The 20639-nt window shown below is 51.6% G+C and overlaps 1 protein-coding gene across 6 annotated transcripts in view; it reads left to right on the forward strand.

Moving 5' to 3' along the window:
* The window catches only part of CHST15 (carbohydrate sulfotransferase 15), an 86673-nt gene extending 67487 nt beyond the window's left edge, over positions 1 to 19186 (forward strand). For 3 of the 6 annotated variants that reach the window (XM_017858682.1, XM_017858685.1, XM_017858687.1), the window contains 3 exons: positions 5123 to 5279; positions 14342 to 14489; positions 16509 to 19183. In XM_017858682.1, coding sequence (XP_017714171.1) covers positions 5123 to 5279; positions 14342 to 14489; positions 16509 to 16699 — 496 coding nt within the window. In that variant the 3' untranslated portion in view covers positions 16700 to 19183. Of the gene's footprint in view, positions 1 to 5122; positions 5280 to 14341; positions 14490 to 16508 lie in introns of all 6 variants that reach the window. The other 3 variants (XM_017858686.1, XM_017858684.1, XM_017858683.1) reach the window with 2 other exon arrangements.
* The last annotated feature ends 1453 nt before the right edge of the window (positions 19187 to 20639 follow it).

The following is a 20639-nucleotide window of genomic DNA, read 5'->3' on the forward strand; positions in this document are numbered from 1 at the left end:
TGAGGTTTTGCATCTCCAGGGAGAGCAGCCAGGTTTGGTGCCCAGCGCCGAAAGCAAGCGTCCGCCGAGGCCGTGAGCTGCCTGTTGCCTGGCTCCACCCCGCCACGTTCCTGATGCCGTGCCTCTGTGAATGCTTCCTGGGGTTGCGTCTGTGCCCCTGCAGTTCTGTGATGATTCATCGTGAGCTGTGTGTTTTCCATGTTGGTCTTCTTCCCCCACTTCCTCATGGGACAGTGGATTTTGAAGACTAAAAGGTGGACATTTCAGTTTGTCTCTGTATGTTTCATCTTGTTCAATGGTGTGCCTGTCCGGCCTTTTGAGGTCCACTGGATACTTATTCTTGATGTGTTTGCTGTTCTTCTCGACATTTTCTGAATGGCTTTAACCCACCCGAGTGGCTTTCCCTCACCCAAGATTATTAACTCACTGCTTTCCCCTGGAGAGTAGTCGAGGGGGAAATGATAGCTTTGTTACTCGAAGACAGTCTTAGGAAGCATTCCTTTAATTTTTGGGGAGAACCCAAACAGTGCTTCACTGTCCCAGTGCTCCCCTGAAGGGAAGTGCTCCTGTCTGCATTTGCCTTCCTTCATGCTTCCTTGTGGGGAACCTGGCCACATGGCTCCAGTCCCCCGCTACCCTCATGGCCACTGTTTCAGGGTCTCAGGGTGGCAGAGAGGTGTCAGCGAAAATAACTCCTTGAAGTTAATTGGTCTTCCTTGGAATTGGGGTTTAAAATCTGTATTGGTTTCCTAGGGCAGTCGGAATAAATCACCACAAACTTGGCTTCTTAAAACAACAGAAATGTATTCTCTTATGATTCTGGAGGCCGGAAGTCCTAAATCAAGGTGTCTGCAGGGTTGGTTCCCTCTGGTGGCCCTAAGGGATAAAAGCTGTCCTCTGCTCCCAGTTCTTGGTGGCCTCCAGCAGTCCTTGGCGTTCCTTGGCTCATAGACGCCGCACTCCAGGCTCTGCCTCCGTCTTTCTGTGGTGCTCTCTGTCCTCTTCTGTTTTTATAAGGACACCTGCCATTGGATTTGGGACCACCTTAAATCCAGGAGGATCTCATCTTAAGATGCTGCACTTAATGACGTCTGCAAAGACCCTATTTCCAAGAAAGGTCACATTCACAGGAGCTGGGCTTAAGACTTGGACATAATTCTTTGGTGTCCACTATCCATCCAACTACAGAATCCAGATGGTGGCCATGGCTTGTGGTGAATCTAGACCCTGTTCAGATGTCTGTGACACAGCAGGATGCCAGGGACCCAGAGTGGGTTCTCACAGTAGGGTTCAAGGGTCTCCCAAAGCCCACTGCCAATTCTCTGAGCAGATCCAAAGTATCCAGAGGTGACTGAGAGGCCAAAGGAGTCTCTTCATCCAGCCCAGGAAGGAGCGTGACCTGGCCCTCAGAGGCTGTAAATGTGACTCACGGGAAGGGAGGTAGTGAGTTCACTTTAACCCACCCCAAACAGATGAAAATCAGCCGTTTCACCTGCTGGGGGTGGGCTTGCCTGGTTAGAACAGTAGGTATGTCCCAGTTTTTCCCTGGGATTACTTCTTGATCTCTGAAGAATTGTATGGAATCAGTAGCTTCCTCATAAAGTGACTTTGTATTTAAAATCAAGACAGGCTTAGTTGCTTTTGTTTTACTTATGAGCCAAATATCTGCAAGAAATGTTATTGGCACAAAGAAAATTCTCAGTATGGAAACCTTCAGCCAATGTTTGGGTTTGTATGAGGTAATTTATGTGATGGAATTCCGGTTCCACCAAACAATTTGGGTAGTTCTGTGGGCATCTTTGGTAAAAACTGGGCTTTAAATTCTTATTTAACATGGGATTTTATGACATTTTCAGAAGCATCTGTTACTTTTCATTGACGCAGTTTCTTGGGCTGAGCCATAATATTGACAGGACTCATAGGAAATGTGTGAGCCAGGAAGGGTACCCCTCGGACCCGTTGCCACCTGGCACCCCTCAGTGCACACAGCCAAACCCTGCTTGAAGGTTCACGTGTATCTGATTTCGGCATTTATTGACCAGCCATTTAGGTCATAGTAACTATGAGCGACCCTATGGTGACAGACGCCGTTTCAGTTTTGATGTGTCTCCTAATTCTGAAGAAGGAAAATAGCACAGGTGATGTTGGGGACACCAGTAATAAGCTGATGTGGTGTTGTCGTGGGGAATATTCTCAGGTGAGTGTGGATCTGGGGAAATCCACTCAGTGACCACCGAGTACCTTTGCTGACTGGTCCCTTTGGACAGTTTGGCCGACCAGGCTGTGGTAGACGGAACACTCCTGTTCCGGTGGGTGTTTTGATTCTAGGAACTCTTGTGGATAGATCTCAAACCACTCGCTCAAGACTTCCAAGAGGCGTCCTCTGTGGACATTGGCCGTGGATGAATAATGGCGGGCTATGTCAGAGGCACCCCATGTGCCAAGGCGGGCTACAGAAGTGGATAGCTTCTGGGCCTGTCCCTGAGAAATGCTGATCCCTGTATCATGACCTCAGTTAGAGGGGAGGGCAGTGGAGAAGGCACATTTGCAACAAACCCTGCTATAGGGGAGCACAGTTTTTGCAGGACAGTGTGTGGCTGAAGGTCTGGGTGTATTTGGAAGTATGGATGTCAGATGCCCGGATGCATGGGTGCAGAAGGAGAGTCACAGGAAAGACTCTCCTTCTTTCCTGTGATATGGGTGCAGATGGAGAGTCCCTGGAAAGAGGGGAAGCCAGGTTGGAGAAGTTGAAGGAATAGAAAGTATGGAGCTTCAAGGAGAGAGAAGCCTGACCCCGCAGAGCCATGTAGGCCACATTTTTCATAAGCCCGGTTTCACCCTTGGCCCAGAGATGCAGGTGACACAGCGAAGGCTATGAGTGTGTGAAGGGTTCTGGGAAGAGCCATGGAGCTCATGATGAGGTGTGTATGCAAGAAGAGAGTGGGACATATGGCAGGAAGGTTGAAAACAGACAAAAGGGGCTGCAAGGAGAGAGAGAGGAGAAAAAAGAATAGGAAATTCACACCCTGAAAGTTCTGTTGAAGATAAATACACTTTTTTTTGTTTGTTTGTTTTGAGACAGGGTCTTACTCCCATTGCCCAGGCTGGAGTGCAATGGCACGATCACGGCTCACTGCAGCCTCAACTTCCTGGGTTCAGGTGATTCTCCCACCTCAGTCTCCAGAATAGCTGGGACTATAGGCACGCACCACCATGCCTGGCTAATGTTTTGTATTTTTAGTAGAGACAGGGTTTCACTATGTTGCCTGGGCTGGCCTTGAGCTCCGAGGTTCAAGTGATCCTCTCACCTTGGCCTCCTAAAGTGCTCGGGTTACAGGCGTGAGCCACTGTGCCTGGCCCTGACATTTATTAAAATGGCAATGCAGGCCTTCTTCAGGACCATGGTAGTAGGTATAGGGACTGTCATGACAGTTTTCCAGTAGAGGAGAGAGACTCCGAATACAACTAGGAAAAGTAGGGATTTTAAAGCTGACGCAGGTGGATCAGTTGAGGTCAGGAGTTCAAGACCAGCCTGGCAAACATGGTGAAACCCCATCTCTATGAAAAATACAAAAAAATTAGCCAGGTTTGGTGGGTAGGCGCCTGTAGGCCCAACTACTTGGGAGGCTGAGGCAGGAGAATCGCTTGAACCTGGGAGGCGGAGGTTGCAGTGAGCCAAGATCACGCCGCTGCACTCCAGCCTGGGCGACAGATTGAGACTCCATCTCAAAAAAAAAAAAAAAAAAAAAAAAAAGCCAGGAGCAGAGCAAGGGGGTTGGTGGCTGGAAAGTTACTAAGGGAAAACATCAAGGGGAAGGGGTGGGGATTCCGGCTAAACCAACCCGATGGGATTCTTGCTGGAGACAGGCCAGGTGGCCAGGCACCTCCTGGAGGTGGTGGACCAGGAACCTGATCGGATAAGAAGGGTGATCAGTTATCAAGGGTAGGGGATTCTGGCTAAACCAGCGTAGCCGTGTCAACAAACAACATTTTGACACATTTAGTTTAAAGATCTCCCTGGTGTTTATTAGCACGGTCCATAAACAGGGCAGCATCCCATTCCTGTAATACGAAGGTGCTCCTGTGGGCCCAGCCAGGTTCTGGCTTTATAGGCAGAAATGGGCTGAAGAAGCAGAAACAGGGAACAGAGAGTGGATTGTTCATTTCAAGTGACTTTCCTTCTAGGGTTAAAGCAAAGGGGACGCATGACTGGTTGCTGTGAATCCCCTGGTTTTTGGAAACTGGCCCGTTCTGAGTTCAGTTCAATGACGTGGCACCTAGCACAGATGACTGTTCTGGCCTGTGGGGGCCTAGTGCAGAAGCTCCGTCCAGAACAGTAGCCTCTCATAAAGTTTATTTAACAGCAGGATTCTTGGTAAAATAGGGTGATGCAGAGATGGACGTGGAGGTAGAAAAGTTGAGGTTTACTTGGGAGGAGGATACAGAGGAGCCCAAAGTAGATCAAGGAAGATGACCAGTTCCTGTGTGGCAGCGATCTGCCATAGCGTGTATGGTGTCTATGAACAGATCCATGTCCACAGGTATTCACATGCATACGTGGGGGTGCTTTTATATTGTGTTAAAAACGAGGTCCCTACCAACCTAGAAAGACACATTTCATCATTTTTTTTTTCAATGGCAGGAATGTGTATGCAAAGGACTGGGAATTTCATGTGAAATTGTAATATTGCGAGAGCAACAGATGCTCTTATTTTTGTTCCCTTCAGCAGAGGAGAGAGGAATGAGAAGGTGCATAAAATTTTCATGGCTTCTCTTTGCTAGTGTACCATTTTTGTAATCTGGTGTTGTTTGAAGCTCCCTGTTACTGTGAAAACAGAGGCTGCCTGAGATGACTAGAATGAGCAACAACAGAAAAGCGGCCGGTGGTTTGTGTGGGGCCAGTGTAGACATGTCTGGGTCTGGAAGAGCTTAGGTGACCACCAGAAGGGTGGGAGCTCCAAGGGACAAGGGAGGTGGCTCATCTGCAAGGGAAGGAAAAGGGGTGGTTGTGTTTCAATCAGGAAAACTGGATAATGTAATTCTACATTGATTTTCATTGTCACCCAAATGGTGTGATTGCATGTTCATGGGTGTTAAAAATATACATTTATTTAATTCACAGGTTGTACTCAGACTATCTCTACTTTGCAAGTTCGAATAAATCCGCAGACGACTTCCATGAGAAAGTGACAGAAGCTCTGCAGCTGTTTGAAAATTGCATGCTTGATTATTCACTGCGCGCCTGCGTCTACAACAACACCCTCAACAACGCCATGCCTGTGCGTATCCCCCGAGCTGGCCCCCGGCAGAAGGAGCTGGTTTGTTGTTATTATGCAAGTGGCATTGTGGGCTTGGGTTTTAGCATAGGAACAGAGAGAAGCGTTTTAATGTGCAAATGCTGTTCCCCATTATTCATGGATGTAAAAGCTGAAAACTGATGGGCTCTTAGGCTGGCTCCCTGCCTTCTTCCCTGCTGGTCACCTGCCACCTCCCCCTCCTCCCTCAGCAGGAGAATGAGGGTGCGTTTAGGAAGATTACCATTTAGCAAGACACCCGGCAATTAGAATCGGCAGACGCGAGGACACCCAACTCTCAAATTGTCTTAAGAGCATTCTCTCGAGCGGCGGATTGTTTTGTTGGTTTAAAAAATTACCCACCAATGATTTTCAATGCTTCTTTGACAGAGTCTCAATTGAAAAATATTTTTGGTTGATTCCTCAATCGTATCTCTTGTTCTTCCTTCAGAACTATGTCTGTAAATTTCTAGCCTTTTCGAATGCTGTTAATGGTGAATTCAGCACCTTTTAGCCCTGGGATAGTTTTCCATGCTGGGCTCCCTGGGCTGGCTGTGTGCTTCAACAGCAGGGCTTATGCAGCAAGGCTAATGCCGCTGCCTGTTCCGGAGTGGCTTTACAATCCTTGCTCGCTCAGCGTCTCGCATGGCAAGGCAGGAACAGGCCTGCTGTGGAGTCTCGGAAGGCCCCAGGGTGGGGGGACTTCAGGCCTAGAGGCTCTGCTCCCTCTTTCTTATTACAGAGGCCATCAGATCTGGGAGGCAGCATGCAGGGGCAGCGGGTGGGATTCCAGCCTGCCCTGTTGGACTTTGTAGTTTGGGAAGGAAGATGACACAGGGACACAGGTACCCCAGAGTCTGCTCTGGTGCCAGGTGGGAGGAGTGCACTTTGGAACCAGCCATTGGTGTGGATCAGGTTTCTAGCTTGGCCATTTGCTGGCTGTGTGACTCTAGGCAGTTGTCTCAGCCTCTCTGAGACTCAGTTGCTTTGTCACACAATGGGGTAATAATACTGCTTTACCAGGCTGTTGTAAGGATTAGAGAGTGATGAGTCTGTCTTACATTCCTGCATTCATTCTTGCCACTATGTCCCCTGCATGGTGCTGAGTCCTGGGGCCACAGCAGTGCCAGGACAGGTGTGGTCCTTGCCTTCCTGTGCAGCTGGCAGGGAGAGAAGATGGAGGCTGGGCAGGGAGCTCTGGCCACCAGAGAACCACCTGAGAACAGGGCATCAGGCAGGTTCTTAGGAGAGGGAATGTCTGTGCTGGGGCCTGAAGGAGAGTTGGCCAGGGAACTGAGAGCAGCGTGTGCAAAGGCCCAGTGGTCAGCACCACCTACCATGCAGAACACAGCCAGCCGCGTGGTGTGGGAGATGGGGGGCACTGAGGGAGGGGGCTTGGGTGCGTGGCACGTGCGGCCGCACCACCGGGACTTAGTGAGCCTCAGAAGAAGTTTAGACTTCACCCTGAGAGAGATGGGACCACTCGGAGGGTTTTAAGCAGAGGATAGTGTAGGAGTGGAAAAGGAATATCTCACTACTGTGTTCATGGCTGAGGCACCTCTAATAAAAGACTAACGCAAGAAAGCACACGTACTTGTTTAACGTAAGTTTCATGTAACCCGGGAGGGAGCCTTCATAAGGAAACAGAGACCCGGAGAAACGGGAAACCTGTGTTTGTCTGTGCTTGGGTTTGATGAAGAGAGCAGTCGGGCACAGGGCTATGATGGTCAAAGGGGGAATGACCCAGTGGCTCTGCAGCCACCGTCACAGGGGACACAGGGTCTTGGAGAAACTTTATTTGTGTGTGGTTTGGCCAGCACGGCTTGTCGACCCAGCTTCGTGACCCAGAACCGCTCTCACCTGTGACTCTTGGCCCTGGACCCCTATGGAGTGAGTCTGAGAGAACAAGCAGGACAGCCCGCCTGGCTCTCAAGGTGGCTCCCTGAGGGCGATCTCAGGGCTGGGGCTGGCAGGAGGAAAGGGGTGCCAGCAGGAGGAAAGTGGCGCTGGGCGTGACGCCTCAAGGTGGGGTTGTGGTTTCTTCCAGCACGATCACGATGCTGAGCACAGAGGGGTGCCTAGCGTGTGCTGACAGACACAAATCAAGTTGCAACTGTGACTCAGGCCAGGCCCATTTCGTGCCACATCTACACTTTCCTGCTGCAGGTGGCTCTTCCATCCTGCAGGCCCCACGTGGAGGACCCTCAGTCCTGGCATAAACAGTAATCGCAGCAGCTAAGAGCCAGGGCTATCATGGGTCAAATGCCGAGGTGGCATGCAAATCGGGGAACATGCTCGCGGACTGCGTTTGCCCATCATCCCAGCATGCCTGATTCAATCCACCCACAAGTCCTTTTCCCTCTTTCTCCCAGTTATTTCTAGAGAGCTCCACTGTTCTCCCACCCTCTGCTACTGCCCTGATTCAGCCACCGGCCCTTTCACTGCAACCCCCGCCTGCACAACTTCCCTCTCTCTGGGAGGCAGCCCCTCCCCAGACTCCTTCTCACCTTGATCCGTTGCACCAGGCATCTTTCTGAAATGCCGAACTGCCATCACTATTGATGGGGTTCAGGGCACACTGCCCCAAAATATAACAGCTTGGCATTTGAGAAAACGGCAGAAACAGGAAGGCCACCCTTGCCTCCCTGTCCCCTCCTCCCCGAAGCTGGCCGTAAAACGCTCAGAGCAGAGGTGCCCTCCCGGTACGTCCTCATCTCTGAAGATCTGGGGGCACAGAGGCGAATCTGAACAGACAGGCCTGGTTGTGTCTCCCCCAGTGCGTGACCACAGGAAAATTCCCCTTTACAGGGGTTCGTGGCTCCGAGCTCACTTCTTTGGCTGGCACTCACCCTCTGACTTAATCAGCCAATATTTATAAATGCAAAGCAAAGAGAGGAAATTCCCCAGCATTATTAAATGATATAATTTGAAATCCTAAACAACTGTAATTATGAACAAAATTTGTGACGTTGTCAGGAGACTGTCTCCAGGGGAATTTAAAGCATAGCTCGGGGGGATTCGCCTACTTTAGTGTGGGAAGTGAGGGTGCACCTTTGTCCCCCGAGGGTCAGCCGGTGCAGGCCTCCGCCAGGAATGGATCTTGAGGGAAAAGTCCAAGGAAAATCCAAGAGAAACCAAATAGGAGTGTTGTCCTGTCTTTGATAGGGGCCTCATTTAAGGGAAGGAAGAGCTTGGTGCACGGCCTTTAAGGCTTGTCTGAGGCCAGCACCCTGACTGAGGGAGGGATGAGAAGGAGGAAGGCATTGGTGGTTCCTGGCCCCATCTGGCCAGGTGACCCCGTTTGCCTGGCCCCCTTCTCTGCCCAAGTGCCTCCTGGTAGACAAGAACCACCAGGTGGAGCCTGCCGAGGAGGCTATGTGTGCTCGTCAGAGTATGGATGGGAAGTGATGGATTCAGCTAGTGTAGACTCAGGATCAACCTGGCACTAAACCTTAACACACGCCCTTGCATGCCTGGGGCTTCCTACTGGGACAACTGAGGCTCAGGGAGGCAGCCTTCCTCTGGAGTCACAGCCAGTAAGCAGAGGATATAGGACCCAAATCTAGGCCTTTTAACCCAGCTTCCCCGAGACGTGTGTTTGGCCTCAACATTTCCCCAACAGTCTGATCTTCAGTGGTTGCTACTCAGCACCTGTGGCGTGGCAGGCCCTGGTCCTAGAGAGAAGGTGCAGGATTGTGCTGTGTGCTTGGAATGAGGCATGTGTCCGTCCCCACCTTGGCATTTCTACCACATTGTGCCTTTTGAAACTTTCTCCTGTTCATTATCCTGCGTGACTCTCATAACAAACCCGATGGGTGGGTGGGAAGACAGGAGTCAGTCCATGTCACTGTCAGCAGATGAGGACAGCGAGGGGCAAGGTATCCAGCTAATGTGGTCGCAGAAGGGCCAGAGCCCTCCGCTGCAGGCCCTGGGACCACTGAGTTCTCTCTGCAGGAGACTGCCTGAAAAGGACTGGGAAAAGTGGGGCAAGTGTGGGCTTTGCACTGGGGACTCCTAGGAAGAAGCGGCTTAAGCTGGGCTGGGTTTAGATGGACAGGGAGAGGCAGGGCAGGGGGAACTCCTGACCCGAGGCACAGTTTATTTTAATAGCTTTAAATAGTGTTTCTTGCTGCAGAAGAGCGAATATTTAATATGCATGTGCAGTCTGCATGCTGCCGGGCACTTTGTACCACGTAGAGCGTGCTGACCCCCATCCAGTGCCCTGGGGCCAAGCACTTGGACACTTTCTCCCACACAGAAGGGAGGGTGTGCCCCTGCCCTCCTGCTCCAGGTCAGCACTCCGACTGTGAACTTGAGAGCACTGCTGAACCTGAGCCATAAGTTCGTGGGCGCCATCGTGGTCCTCCCCATGTTGTGTATGCTTGAATCTTTCTGATAAAAAGTTTCTGAAACTCCATCTGTGAGAGGCGAAAGGGATCCAACCTTTTTTTTTTTTTTTTTTTTTTTTTTTTTGAGACGGAGTCTCGCTCTGTCACCCAGGCTGGAGTGCTGTGGCCGGATCTCAGCTCACTGCAAGCTCCGCCTCCCGGGTTCACGCCATTCTCCTGCCTCAGCCTCCGGGGTAGCTGGGACTACAGGCGCCGCTACCTCGCCCGGCTAGTTTTTTGTAGTTTTAGTAGAGACGGGGTTTCACCGTGTTAGCCAGGATGGTCTCGATCTCCTGACCTCGTGATCCGCCCGTCTCGGCCTCCCAAAGTGCTGGGATTACAGGCTTGAGCCACCGCGCCCGGCCCCAACTTTATTCTTTACTGCCAGCCCCTGTCCCAAGTCCTTTCAATGCATCGTCTCATTAGAGATCCCCTGAAATCCATCCCTGCTTTACAGATGGGAACACTGAGGCCCACAGAGGTGAATCCTCCCAGCAATAGCTGTTATCAGGCAGGCTCAAGGTTCAGTCCTGGGTCTGCTGGCCTTTGACACTCAGGTAGTTTTTGCCTTCCCTAGCTGGCTCCTAAAAGCAAAGGGTTTTGCTGGCAGGAGGCCTGGGCTTTTATGTTCAATTTTGTGTTTTGCTGAGGATGACAAGACAGTAGCTTAGCGGGTGCCTCTGGTCAAAGGAGATCCCCAGGGGCAGGCTCAGTGGACAGGAGAGATGTAGCAGTAACAGATTGTCCCTTTATCTTCTCTTCAGTCCTTGGAGAGCTCACACATCAGAGAAAGAGCCACGCAATTGGAAACCCTCCCCATAGAGGTGAATTTTCATTTCTGGGAGGAGAAGCCAGTTTCCCTCCACCTGTGAATCCCAGCCCGGCCACAGCTCTGGGAGGGCAGCTTTGTGAGGCACCCCAGGCCCCGGCACACCCTGCTGGAGTCTTTCACCACCTTCCTGTGGCACCCGGACGCAGGGGCAGCACAGACCCCTCTGCCTCTGGCCAGCCCCTGCCACTGTTCTGCAGCACACCCTACCCTGGGGGTGCTCAGAGGGGCCAGTGCGCCTGCCTCAGAGCAGGGTCCTGAGAAGCCTGGTGCCTAGATGAGCAGCAGCCACAGCCCCTGGGAACTTGTCAGAAATGCAAACGCTCTGCCATCCCCAGACCTGAATCAGAAACTCTGGGGACAGGGCCATGGTCTGTTTCTTAGGCCCTCCAGGTGGGTGTTTGTGGGCTCCGGTTGGAGAGCCACCAGGGCTTGCTTTACTCTGACGGTCTTCTCTTTCTACCCACTCCTTTTCTCCACTGCGTGCATCACAAGGTGACCGCTGAAGTCTGTTTCTTTACCAGTTGAGCTCTGTCTCCACGAGATTGCAGCCTCCCTGAGGCCAGGGCCACTTCTGTTAGCAGCACATCACCATTGCCTAGCAGGGTGCCTGGCACATGGTGGCACGAGCTCAGCTTATTTGCCAAATGAATGAATGGGGACCAGTGGGGAGTCTGAGTGGGAACTCCCAACTGAAATCCCTAGCAGGGAACGGAGAGGCTTGGCCAGGTACCTGTCTGGGGAGAAGAGGGGACTGGGACTGTGCTCAGCTCAGCCTCGGATCTCGGTGGCGATTGCTCTTCCCTGGGGCCCTGCATGGGGGCAAGTTCCATGTGCACAGGTGACCTGGCTTCGGGTCCTGGCTTCAAGGGTATTGGCCACCGACCCTGAGTAGCCCCTTGCCCTGCCCTGCACCTTCATGTTTCTATCGATGAATCAGCTGGCACAGTTAACTTCAAAGGCTTCTCGCAGCTCTGATGTTTTCTAATTTTAAGCACATTGGGCACTTGCCCTAAATACCCTTTTTATTTTTGTTCTATTTTGATTCTCTGTCCTATACTGGGAAAAGGTGAGGGAAAACAGTCTGCTGGGGGCTGTCTTTGTCCTGTCTTCATGGTGCATATGGTTGCAGTAGTGATACTGCCTGCACCAGAAACTGTCACTTCAGGTGACCACACTCCCCTCCCTGGCAAGGGGCTGGGGTTGGGGTGGGAATTGAGGGGACTTTGGGGTGGATGGATCAGAGGGAAGGCACAAAGCGGGAGGGGAGCTAGCCCCCGGAGAAGCAGCCAAATGCCTGGAGGCCTTCCCCGCGTGCAGCCCCTGCGGTTTCCTCTTTTCCTCCCCTTCCTGGCTCAGCGCCGCCTGCTGAGGAGGACCATGCTGCAGTGCAGGCCTGTGTCCACCTGAGACCGCTCAGGGGCCTTTCACGAGGATGGGCACAAACGAGGTTTCAGAGAGCTGTCAGGTGCAGGTGCCCAGCCAGGTGCTCGGCAGGCCACAGCTGCTCTAAAACACCCCAGCTTGCCACAAACACCTGGCTGCTTTCCTTCTGGAAAGTTCTCCTGTTGAAAGGCACGTTCTCTGGAGAAGAAAAACCTCATCAGACTGGTCTCCCCTACGAGGGATGGCCTACAAGCCTGCCAGGGAGAGAATTGAAAACCCCAGGAGGCCGGTGACTTAACAGCAAGATGGTCTCGTCATGATTCGTCTGCGTTGGAGGCGACACGCATGTTTATTTCCGAGACTGGCACGTTCTCATTTTCTCTTTAGCTTCGGCCCAGCTTGAGGTCTTTTTTTCTGAGCTGGCATGTGAGGTAGCAACAAAGTGTGGGTTGGAAACAGCTAATGAATTTTGAAGGCAACTTATCCACTCTAATTGCTTTTCTTCCTCCCCATCCTCCTCCACGGTTAGAAAAATAATGAAATGGGAAAAGAAGAGTTAGCATCTGTACATATTTTGCCCAATCTTTCATTGTCTTATTGTTAACACTGTATTCAGCAATTGCACCCGAAAACCATGTTGAGGGCCAGAGTGCAGGCTTTGCAAGGATGAGATGGTGGAGAAGCCACAGTCCCTGTCCTCAAGGTCAAGGTCCAGGTCAAGTTGGGCAGGAAAGGAAATGTGACATGAGAGTGTCTGCCTAAAAAATGGGAACTCCAGAGAGGAGCCTGGGGAGCCGGGAAGTGCTGCATATATGAGAGGATGAGCTGGAAGTTTAAGGCAGGCCCAGAACTTTCTATACATAGAAAGCCATGGAGGCTTTAAGCAGGGCTGGCTGTGGCTAGCTCACTGCTTTGGAAAGCCCAGCTGGTGGCAGGGTGCAGATGGGAGTGCAGAGACCAGGGGAAGGAGGACCAGCCAGGAGGCTGTAGCAGCTTCAGGCAGGTGTAGATGGGGCACAAACAAAGGGAGTGGTGTGAACTGGGGAGTGGTGGGAGATGAGAAGTTCTGCGCAGACACAGATAGGCAGAGCAGGGGCCCTGGGCACTTGGAGAAGGGGCAAGGGGAGAAGCCCTGGAGAAGGGGGCCTCAGCGAAAGGGAAAGAGGCTGGTTTTCTTTGTTTGTTTTGTTTTGTTTTCCTGGAAGCTTTGCTAAGAGTTTAGGGTGAACTGTGGAGTTAGAGGAAACTGTTCCCAAGACTGCTGTCACTTCTGACACCAGTTTCAAGTTCAGGAGAGATATTCCCCAACCCACCTTCAGGTTCTGTAATTTTCCAGAAGGATTCTCAGAACACACTGGAGGCTATTACGCTCTTGGTTATGATTTATTACAGGGAAAGGATGAAGATTAAAATCAGCCAAGGGAGAGGAAGTGCAGGGGGCAGAGTCCAGGAGGGACCCAAATGCAGAGCTCTGAGTCCTTCTCTCCCTGTGGAGTCATGGACGGTGTTAGTGCCACTGGCCATGGTATGTGACAATCCTTGGGGAGTATTGCCAGGCCAAGCCTTGGGGGTCCAGGCCTTTTACTGGGGCTCTATCACATGCAGCTCCTGTGGCTGACCTTTAGTCTCCAGTCCTACTAGAGTCAGTGCTGATACCATGTGGCCCAAGGCCCCATCATAAAGCACAGTGTTAACCTGCCTGTGACCAAAACCCCCAGGCCAATCAGGACACTTCTGTCCGGTAGGATGTCCAGGGGCCTAGAGATCACCCCCCAGGAGCTGAGGGAAAGACCAGAGTTCTCTTTGAATAGAGTGAAATCTTTACCCCACAGCTTGCAGTAGGGCTCAAGAGAAGGAACAGAAGGATGAAGACCTGGGAAATGGGTACTAGAAAGTAGAAAGGACTTAAATAGAAACATCCTCCTGTGGACTTGGTTCAGTGCTGATTAGATGCTGATTTACACACACCCTCACAGTCAAGGATTTTTCTCTGGCATCAGGCATTTGGCTCTTCACTCATCTAGGTTGTCTTTGGGGTGTCTGTGGTTGATTTTTCACAGCCCATTGTGTGCTGGGCATAGAGGTCACACTGGGAACAGAGAAATAGCCAGGATATTGTGCAAAGAACATGCGCACCATTGGTGGCAACAACCTTGACCTCTTCCCTGCACTTCAGTCCTTACCTGTGAAATGGAGGCATGGAGCTACCCACAGGGTGTTGTGAGGATTAAATGCAACCCCTAGTAGAGGAATTCTTTGCACATGTAGCACAAAACCCCCTGTAAAGAAGCAAGAACACCTTGTGTTAAAATCCAGCTTCTGAAAGTACCTTTGCTAGGATAACTCTTTTGTGGTACAGTGAAATGCCATACCACTTTTGGAAAAGTGCCCTATGGTGTTGGGGCAACTGCTCTTGAAATAATGCCCTTCTTCTGTGGTCCTAGGTGAGGCTCCAGGTCGGGCTCTATGCTGTGTACCTTCTGGACTGGCTCAGTGTTTTTGACAAGCAACAGTTTCTCATTCTTCGCCTGGAAGATCATGCATCCAACGTCAAGTACACCATGCACAAGGTCTTCCAGTTTCTGAACCTAGGTATGAGTGTGGTGCTTAGACTGACAGGACAAAGCATGAGCTCTGTGGACCTGTTCTGGGAGTCCCCTGGGGCAAATGCAGACCTGGTCAGCTGGGTAGGAATGGGCTGAGCTGGGAGGCCTGGGGATGCCCTCCAGGAGGCCTGTTAAGTACCATTTATTGAGCACTAGCTGTACACAGGTCATTGTGCACAGTATGGTGAGGGATTCTCTGGAGAGGAGGAGATAGTTTCCCTTCTGGGAACTTATGGTCTAGTGAAGGCAGAGGAGGAGGCCATAGCTCACCTAACTGAATGACAGGTAGGGTGCCATGGGGAAGGTCAGCACTGTCATCATGTAAGGTACGTGCTGATGGTTTGGGATCCCAGCTACTGCAGGGATGAGGAAGCCTTCATGGAAGGAAAGGGCCTGAGAGCTGAGCTTTGTATGACCAACAGGATGTCACCAGGGAGCTGGAGCAGAGGACGTGGGGCTTGGAGGAGGGAACAGACAGATCATTGCATCATCTCGGGTATTCTTGGACATTCCTGGAGTCACAGCCTATGGCTGAGTTTTGGCTGCTGGTCATGGGTGCTGGGCCCCTGGGTCATGAGCGCCTGCCCTCAGCTTGTGGATACCAGCGCCCCCATGGGCCTGAGAGTCACTTTGTGGTGATAGGCCACACTGCTGACTATGGTGATGGCTGGCAGAGGCATGTGCTGGCGGAGTGAGGGCTGCCCATGTGGACAGGGCACCCAGGGATGGCTTGAAAGGCTGAACAGGCTCGGAACAAGCTGCCCTCCTTCCCAGAACGCCTCCTGCAGCCCTGACTAATGGTCTTGCCCGGGAACTTGGTTAATTGAGTGTTTCTGGAAATACATCTGCCTGCCACTGGGACTTGGGCCTCTTTGATCATTTGATTTTGTTTCTCCTTTTTTTGGAGAGCTGGTAATGTGATGGAGTTTGATGAGTTCTTTCCCTTCCAAGGCTTAGACTCATCTTTCTTTGATTTGACCACATGTTGACTCTGTCCCATTAATGAGCTTGTCTTTTGTCCCCAAGATGGATAGTAAGGCCAATTCTGTATCTCATATGGCCCTAGGATGCTGGGACATGCTTTTTCTGTATATGGGCTAAGGACTTTGGCCAGAGCCCAAGAGCCCTGGGTAAAGAGGCTTGAGCAGTGATGGGTTACACCAAGAAGCTGTGGCTCAGAGGGCTGGGCGTGGGGGTGACTGACAACCCCTGCCGACCTGTTCCAGGGCCTCTCCTCACTCCAGAGGCCGGGGTGTGGAGGTGACTGACAGCCCCTGCCAGCCGGTTCCAGGGCCTCTCCTCACTCCAGAGGCTAGGGCATGGGGGTGACTGACAACCTCTGCCGGCCTGATCTAGTGCCTCTCCTCACTCCAGAGGGCGGGGCGTGGGGGCGACTGACAGCCCCTGCCGGCAGGCCTCTCCTCACTGATGTCCTTGCTGCAGATGGGGCGGTTCAGCCCGTGGGGGCTCTGGGCACAGGTGGCCTCCTCCCCACCCTCCAACCTATGGCCACTTCACAGCAAGACGCACAGGGTGAAACTGCAGGCCCAGGGCCCTTGGCATGAGCAGCCTGAAATAGAAACGATGATGGCGGAATTCCAGAGGGCTGCTGAGCAGGAAAACTGAAGCCCATGGGCTGTGCCCGGCAGGCCGCACGTTCCTCCAAGGATGGGCTGACACCCATGGAGAGCAGCCCACCAAGGGCAATTGGAAGGGAATCCTTGAGGTCAGCCTCAGACGCTGTATCATCATTAAATGCCAGTTGGGCTCCCCCGTGGGTGGGCATCCTGCACCCGCCACAGAATTTCTTTGCAATTTCCTAATGGTATTTCCACTTTCCTCAGTGCCTCCGAAATGGATCCGGCCAAAGAATTTTAATCCCCAAATACATTCTTCTTAAAGGAAAATCCTGTCTGAATACGAAGCATAGCTGGGATTTTTGCGAAGTCCCTTTTACTTCCTGCCATGCCTCCTGCCTTACGGGACTCCTCTTCTTTTATTCTAGGGCCCTTAAGTGAGAAGCAGGAGGCTTTGATGACCAAGAGCCCCGCCTCCAATGCACGGCGTCCCGAGGACCGGAACCTGGGGCCCATGTGGCCCATCACACAGAAGATTCTGCGGGATTTCTACAGGCCCTTCAACGCTAGGCTGGCGCAGGTCCTCGCTGATGAGGCGTTTGCGTGGAAGACGACGTGAGAGCTGAACTGTTGCTGCACATGCTGGGCCCGCCAATGCCGTCATCACCAGGATTTTACAAATCTCTTTGCAGGGAACTGTTTCACTCATGGTATGGAAAACCCCAGGACTCCGCCACTCTAGGCACACATGAATTATAACCATTTTGGAATTTCTTTTGTGATGTTCAAGAGCTCAGCAATGGACCGCTCACAGAGCTCCTCTGTTTGAGGCCAGTGGAGACCCCATTTCTCAAGAATTCAGCGCTGCTCCGAGCGTCCTGGAGCCTGGGGATGCAGCCAGCTGACCCTGCACTGGGTGTGGAGAGAACACCTAGGGAAGGCAGCCCAGCGCTGCCCACCTCGGCCTTCTGGCGAGCCTCAGTCTGGGTTCTGAGTCAGCACGCCAGAGGTCATGCCACAGGGCTGGCTGGAACTTACACTTCACGTTCCCTTTTTTCCCCCTAGAGATGGGGTCTCGCCGTGTTGCACAGACTGTCTATATTCAATGGCTATCTTCACAGGTGTGATCATATCACATTCACTTCTGAAACGCTTGTTGAGATCGCTAACCTCACTGGGACAGAGAACCGCAGTCTTTCGAGAATGGAGGCTCTTCATTTTTTTTTCTCCTTTACTCCAAAGTCAGCCCTCTAGTTTCTTCAGAGGTAAACCCTGTTAACGTCACTGTTTCCAAAAGGAAAAAAATCAGTCCGTTTTTGGCAGCACCTTCATCTCTCTGACCTCCTCCTATTCTGTCCTTGTGGACTTTACTTATGTTTAACATAGAAAATGAATACATTTAAAACAAAACCGCTTTCTGCATTTAACCAGTCCTGGCTCTCTCTCTGCTGCCTCTATACATGTCAAGAAATTCAGTTTATATTTGGAAGGGAAATTTTTGCTGTTAATGCCAGAATGAGCAACCTCAAGGAATTGAACACTTCATGGAAAATCTAGGTAATTCAAGCCCTCATCACGTTTACAAGATCATCAGAGAAACAGAGGATTTTAATTTTTAGTTCTGGCTGGCTACAGGCTCCATTTCTCCACCTTCCCATTGGAAAACGTTTATTTCCACATTCTCCACTACGTGTGATCAAAGTTCCTCACCCAGCAAGGGACTATAGATACCCATGTCCCATTTCCGAAACACAATGCATAAGCTGAACTTGGGCGTGTTGAGATTTGGGATGAGGTTTCTAAGAGTCGTGTTCTTCATGGAATTTTCCAGGCTACTTGGCAGCTTGGTTTACCGATGGATGGGCAAGAGATCTTGTCATTTCTTGGCAGTCACAGGCAAGATTGAAGAGAAGACTTGAGCATCCTTGGCAACAGCCCAGGTGGGACCTGGATGAAGCTTTGCACTCAAGTGTTGTCAAGGGAAGCTTCCTGTGAACCAAAGTTCTCAGGCCAAGGTCTTGTCCACCAAAGCCAGAAAGTGCAAGCACCCGCCTACCCAGCTCTAACTTGCATGTGTGAGACAGACCGGGCTTTAGGGGTAGGAGGATCTGCAATCGCTCAGCCGTCCCCTCCTGGTGCTGTTATCTTTCTGCCATCAGAGAAGGGACACACAGCCCATGTGAAGGTGTGCAGAGGGCTCTGAGCGCTAGGATGGCCGAGAGCTGTTCCTGCTACTGAAGGAGCTGTGTGTCCCGAACTCTCACTTGCAGGGACAGTCCCCACCTTCTCTATAGCCGGCACTGGGAGCAGCCTCCAGCAGGGAAATCTGGTCTGAGCACAAGGATGCTTTAGGGAGAGATCACTTCAGTGTGTGTGTATATTTATTTGCAGTACAGTGTGTATGTGTGTGTGTGTGTACTCGCACGTGTGGGTGAGTGCGTCTTCTGAGTGGGTTCTGTTCAGTTCCAGTTGCTAATGAGGCTCCTCCGCTCTGGACACAACCCTTTTATAGATTAATTTCTCTGCCAATTAACTTGTCATTTTCAGTACGTATTTTACTGTTCCACACCAACCATAATTACAACAAGGGATTTTTCTTATGCACTCCTATGCATGTGAATAACATGTGGTGTAATTCTGCTTCTTACAGAAGTATTACTGAAGGTATTATTTCCAATATTATTTGGTTTATTATGCGGATCTTTTTTATATATGCAGTCCCATCCCTTCTGTGCCAATCAATGCCATCCAGACATGGTTTTTCCCTCCAGGGGCCTTTCTCCAGAGGGCACTTCTGCTGCCTCTGCTTCCTCTCGTTCGAGGCCCGGCTCTTGCTGACAGAATAGGTTCCATTCTGGGCGGTGGTTCTCGAGCCTGCCATTCAAAACCAAAGTGAATTGGAGCATTTCTCATAACATGGTATTGAAGTTCCTTTTTGTTCTCAAAAGCTGTGCACCAGACTGTGTTAAATTGTACTCCCTTAGTCCTGTAAGGTATGTTCAGTGAATCGCAGTTACGCTGTACTTTTATTAATATTTAACATAATTAAAGATGGACCCATATGAGTGACGCCTGTGAAGCGGGTGTGCTTCCTCTGCAGCCAGGCTCTTCCTGGGGCGCGAATGAATCACAGTGGTTTAGTGTCGGACCTGCTCGACTTGTGCAGGCTCTGTGTAAAGGGGAGTTACAGCTGTGCTGGCTGCTGAGAGATGAGGTGTGATGGTGCTAGCAACAGGCAGAAGAAAACTCAAGACCAGAGAGAAGGATTCAGATGTTAGCAGGGACTCCCTGTGCGAGTCCTGTTGGGGTGTGAGTCAGGGTGGGAGGTCCGGCCCAGCCCACAGTCAGGCCTAGCATTGCCTTCAGACCTTCCAATTTGAAGATTAGGTGACCACAGGCCTCATTCTGGTGGCCTGCCTGGTCCCTGGCAGCTGTGAGTTTGAGACCCCTGGTGTCTGTGGCACATGTCCTTTTCGCTGAGGGCAAGCCCGCAGGAGGAGGTGGTGTGCACTCAGCTGGGGCAGCCAGGACAAAAGATCACAAACAACAGAAACTGTTTTTCTCAGTCCGGAGACCAAAGGCTTGAGATCAAGGTGCTGCAGGGCTCGTTTCTCTGGGGGTCTCTCTCCTTGGCTTGCTGATGGCTGATGCTCTCTGTGTATTCGTATGGCCACACACACACGGCCCTGCTGCCTCTTCCTCATAAGGACACCAGTCGGAGGGGATGAAGGCGCGCTCTGACAGCCTCATCTTAACCTCATCACCTCTTTAAAAAACTTTGTTTGCAAATGCAGTCACATTCTGAGGTACTCGAGATTGGGACTTCAACATATGAATTTGGGGCACACTTTTCAGCCCATACAGAGGGGACATCTCAGGCTTAGGGCTCTGGAAGCTGGGCCATCCTGAGCATAGCGTGGACCCTGGTGGGTCCCCCAGTTCTGGGCAGACCTTCCTGGGGGACCCTTTCTCCCCAGCACCGCCTCCCACGGTGGTGTGTTGAGGTTGGGGGCTGGTGTGTCCAGGCTGGAAATAGGGAAGACCCCATCTTTTCCTGCCAGGGTCAGGAATGGCTTTACCCAGCAGGGAATGGAGGACAGGTGGGAGTCAGGAGCAGAATGGCTGGGGTGCATGTTTGAGGGCTGAGGGCACAACTTCCCTCCCTTTCAGATTTCCTCTGAAAGCCTCTCCCGCGAGGCCACCCACTCCCCACCAAGAAACCAGCCCTCGGGAAGGATCCTGACGAGCACGCCTCTTCCCCACAAAATGACCTGATTTGGGAACTGAAGCAAAGGCTGTGCTCCTGGTGGAGGAACTCCAAGGATCCCTGAGTGTGGAGACAGGGATTGTGTGGGTGGCTATTTTCTTGTTACTCCAGAAATCTCACCCTCCAGGCAGCTGTGCTGCCTATGGTGAGGTGGATCCCAGGGGGACTGATAGGAAAACATCACTGATGAATCGGGTTTGCCCAGTACTTCACTGGGCAGGGTTCTCTGCAGAGCAGCAGAGACAGAATAGGTCCCGTGGGGCAGACGCTGCATTGGCTGGAGCAGCCTGGG

Source organism: Rhinopithecus bieti, unplaced genomic scaffold, assembly GCF_001698545.2.
Source record: "Rhinopithecus bieti isolate Rb0 unplaced genomic scaffold, ASM169854v2 scaffold_42745, whole genome shotgun sequence".
NCBI classification, from domain to species: domain Eukaryota; kingdom Metazoa; phylum Chordata; class Mammalia; order Primates; family Cercopithecidae; genus Rhinopithecus; species Rhinopithecus bieti.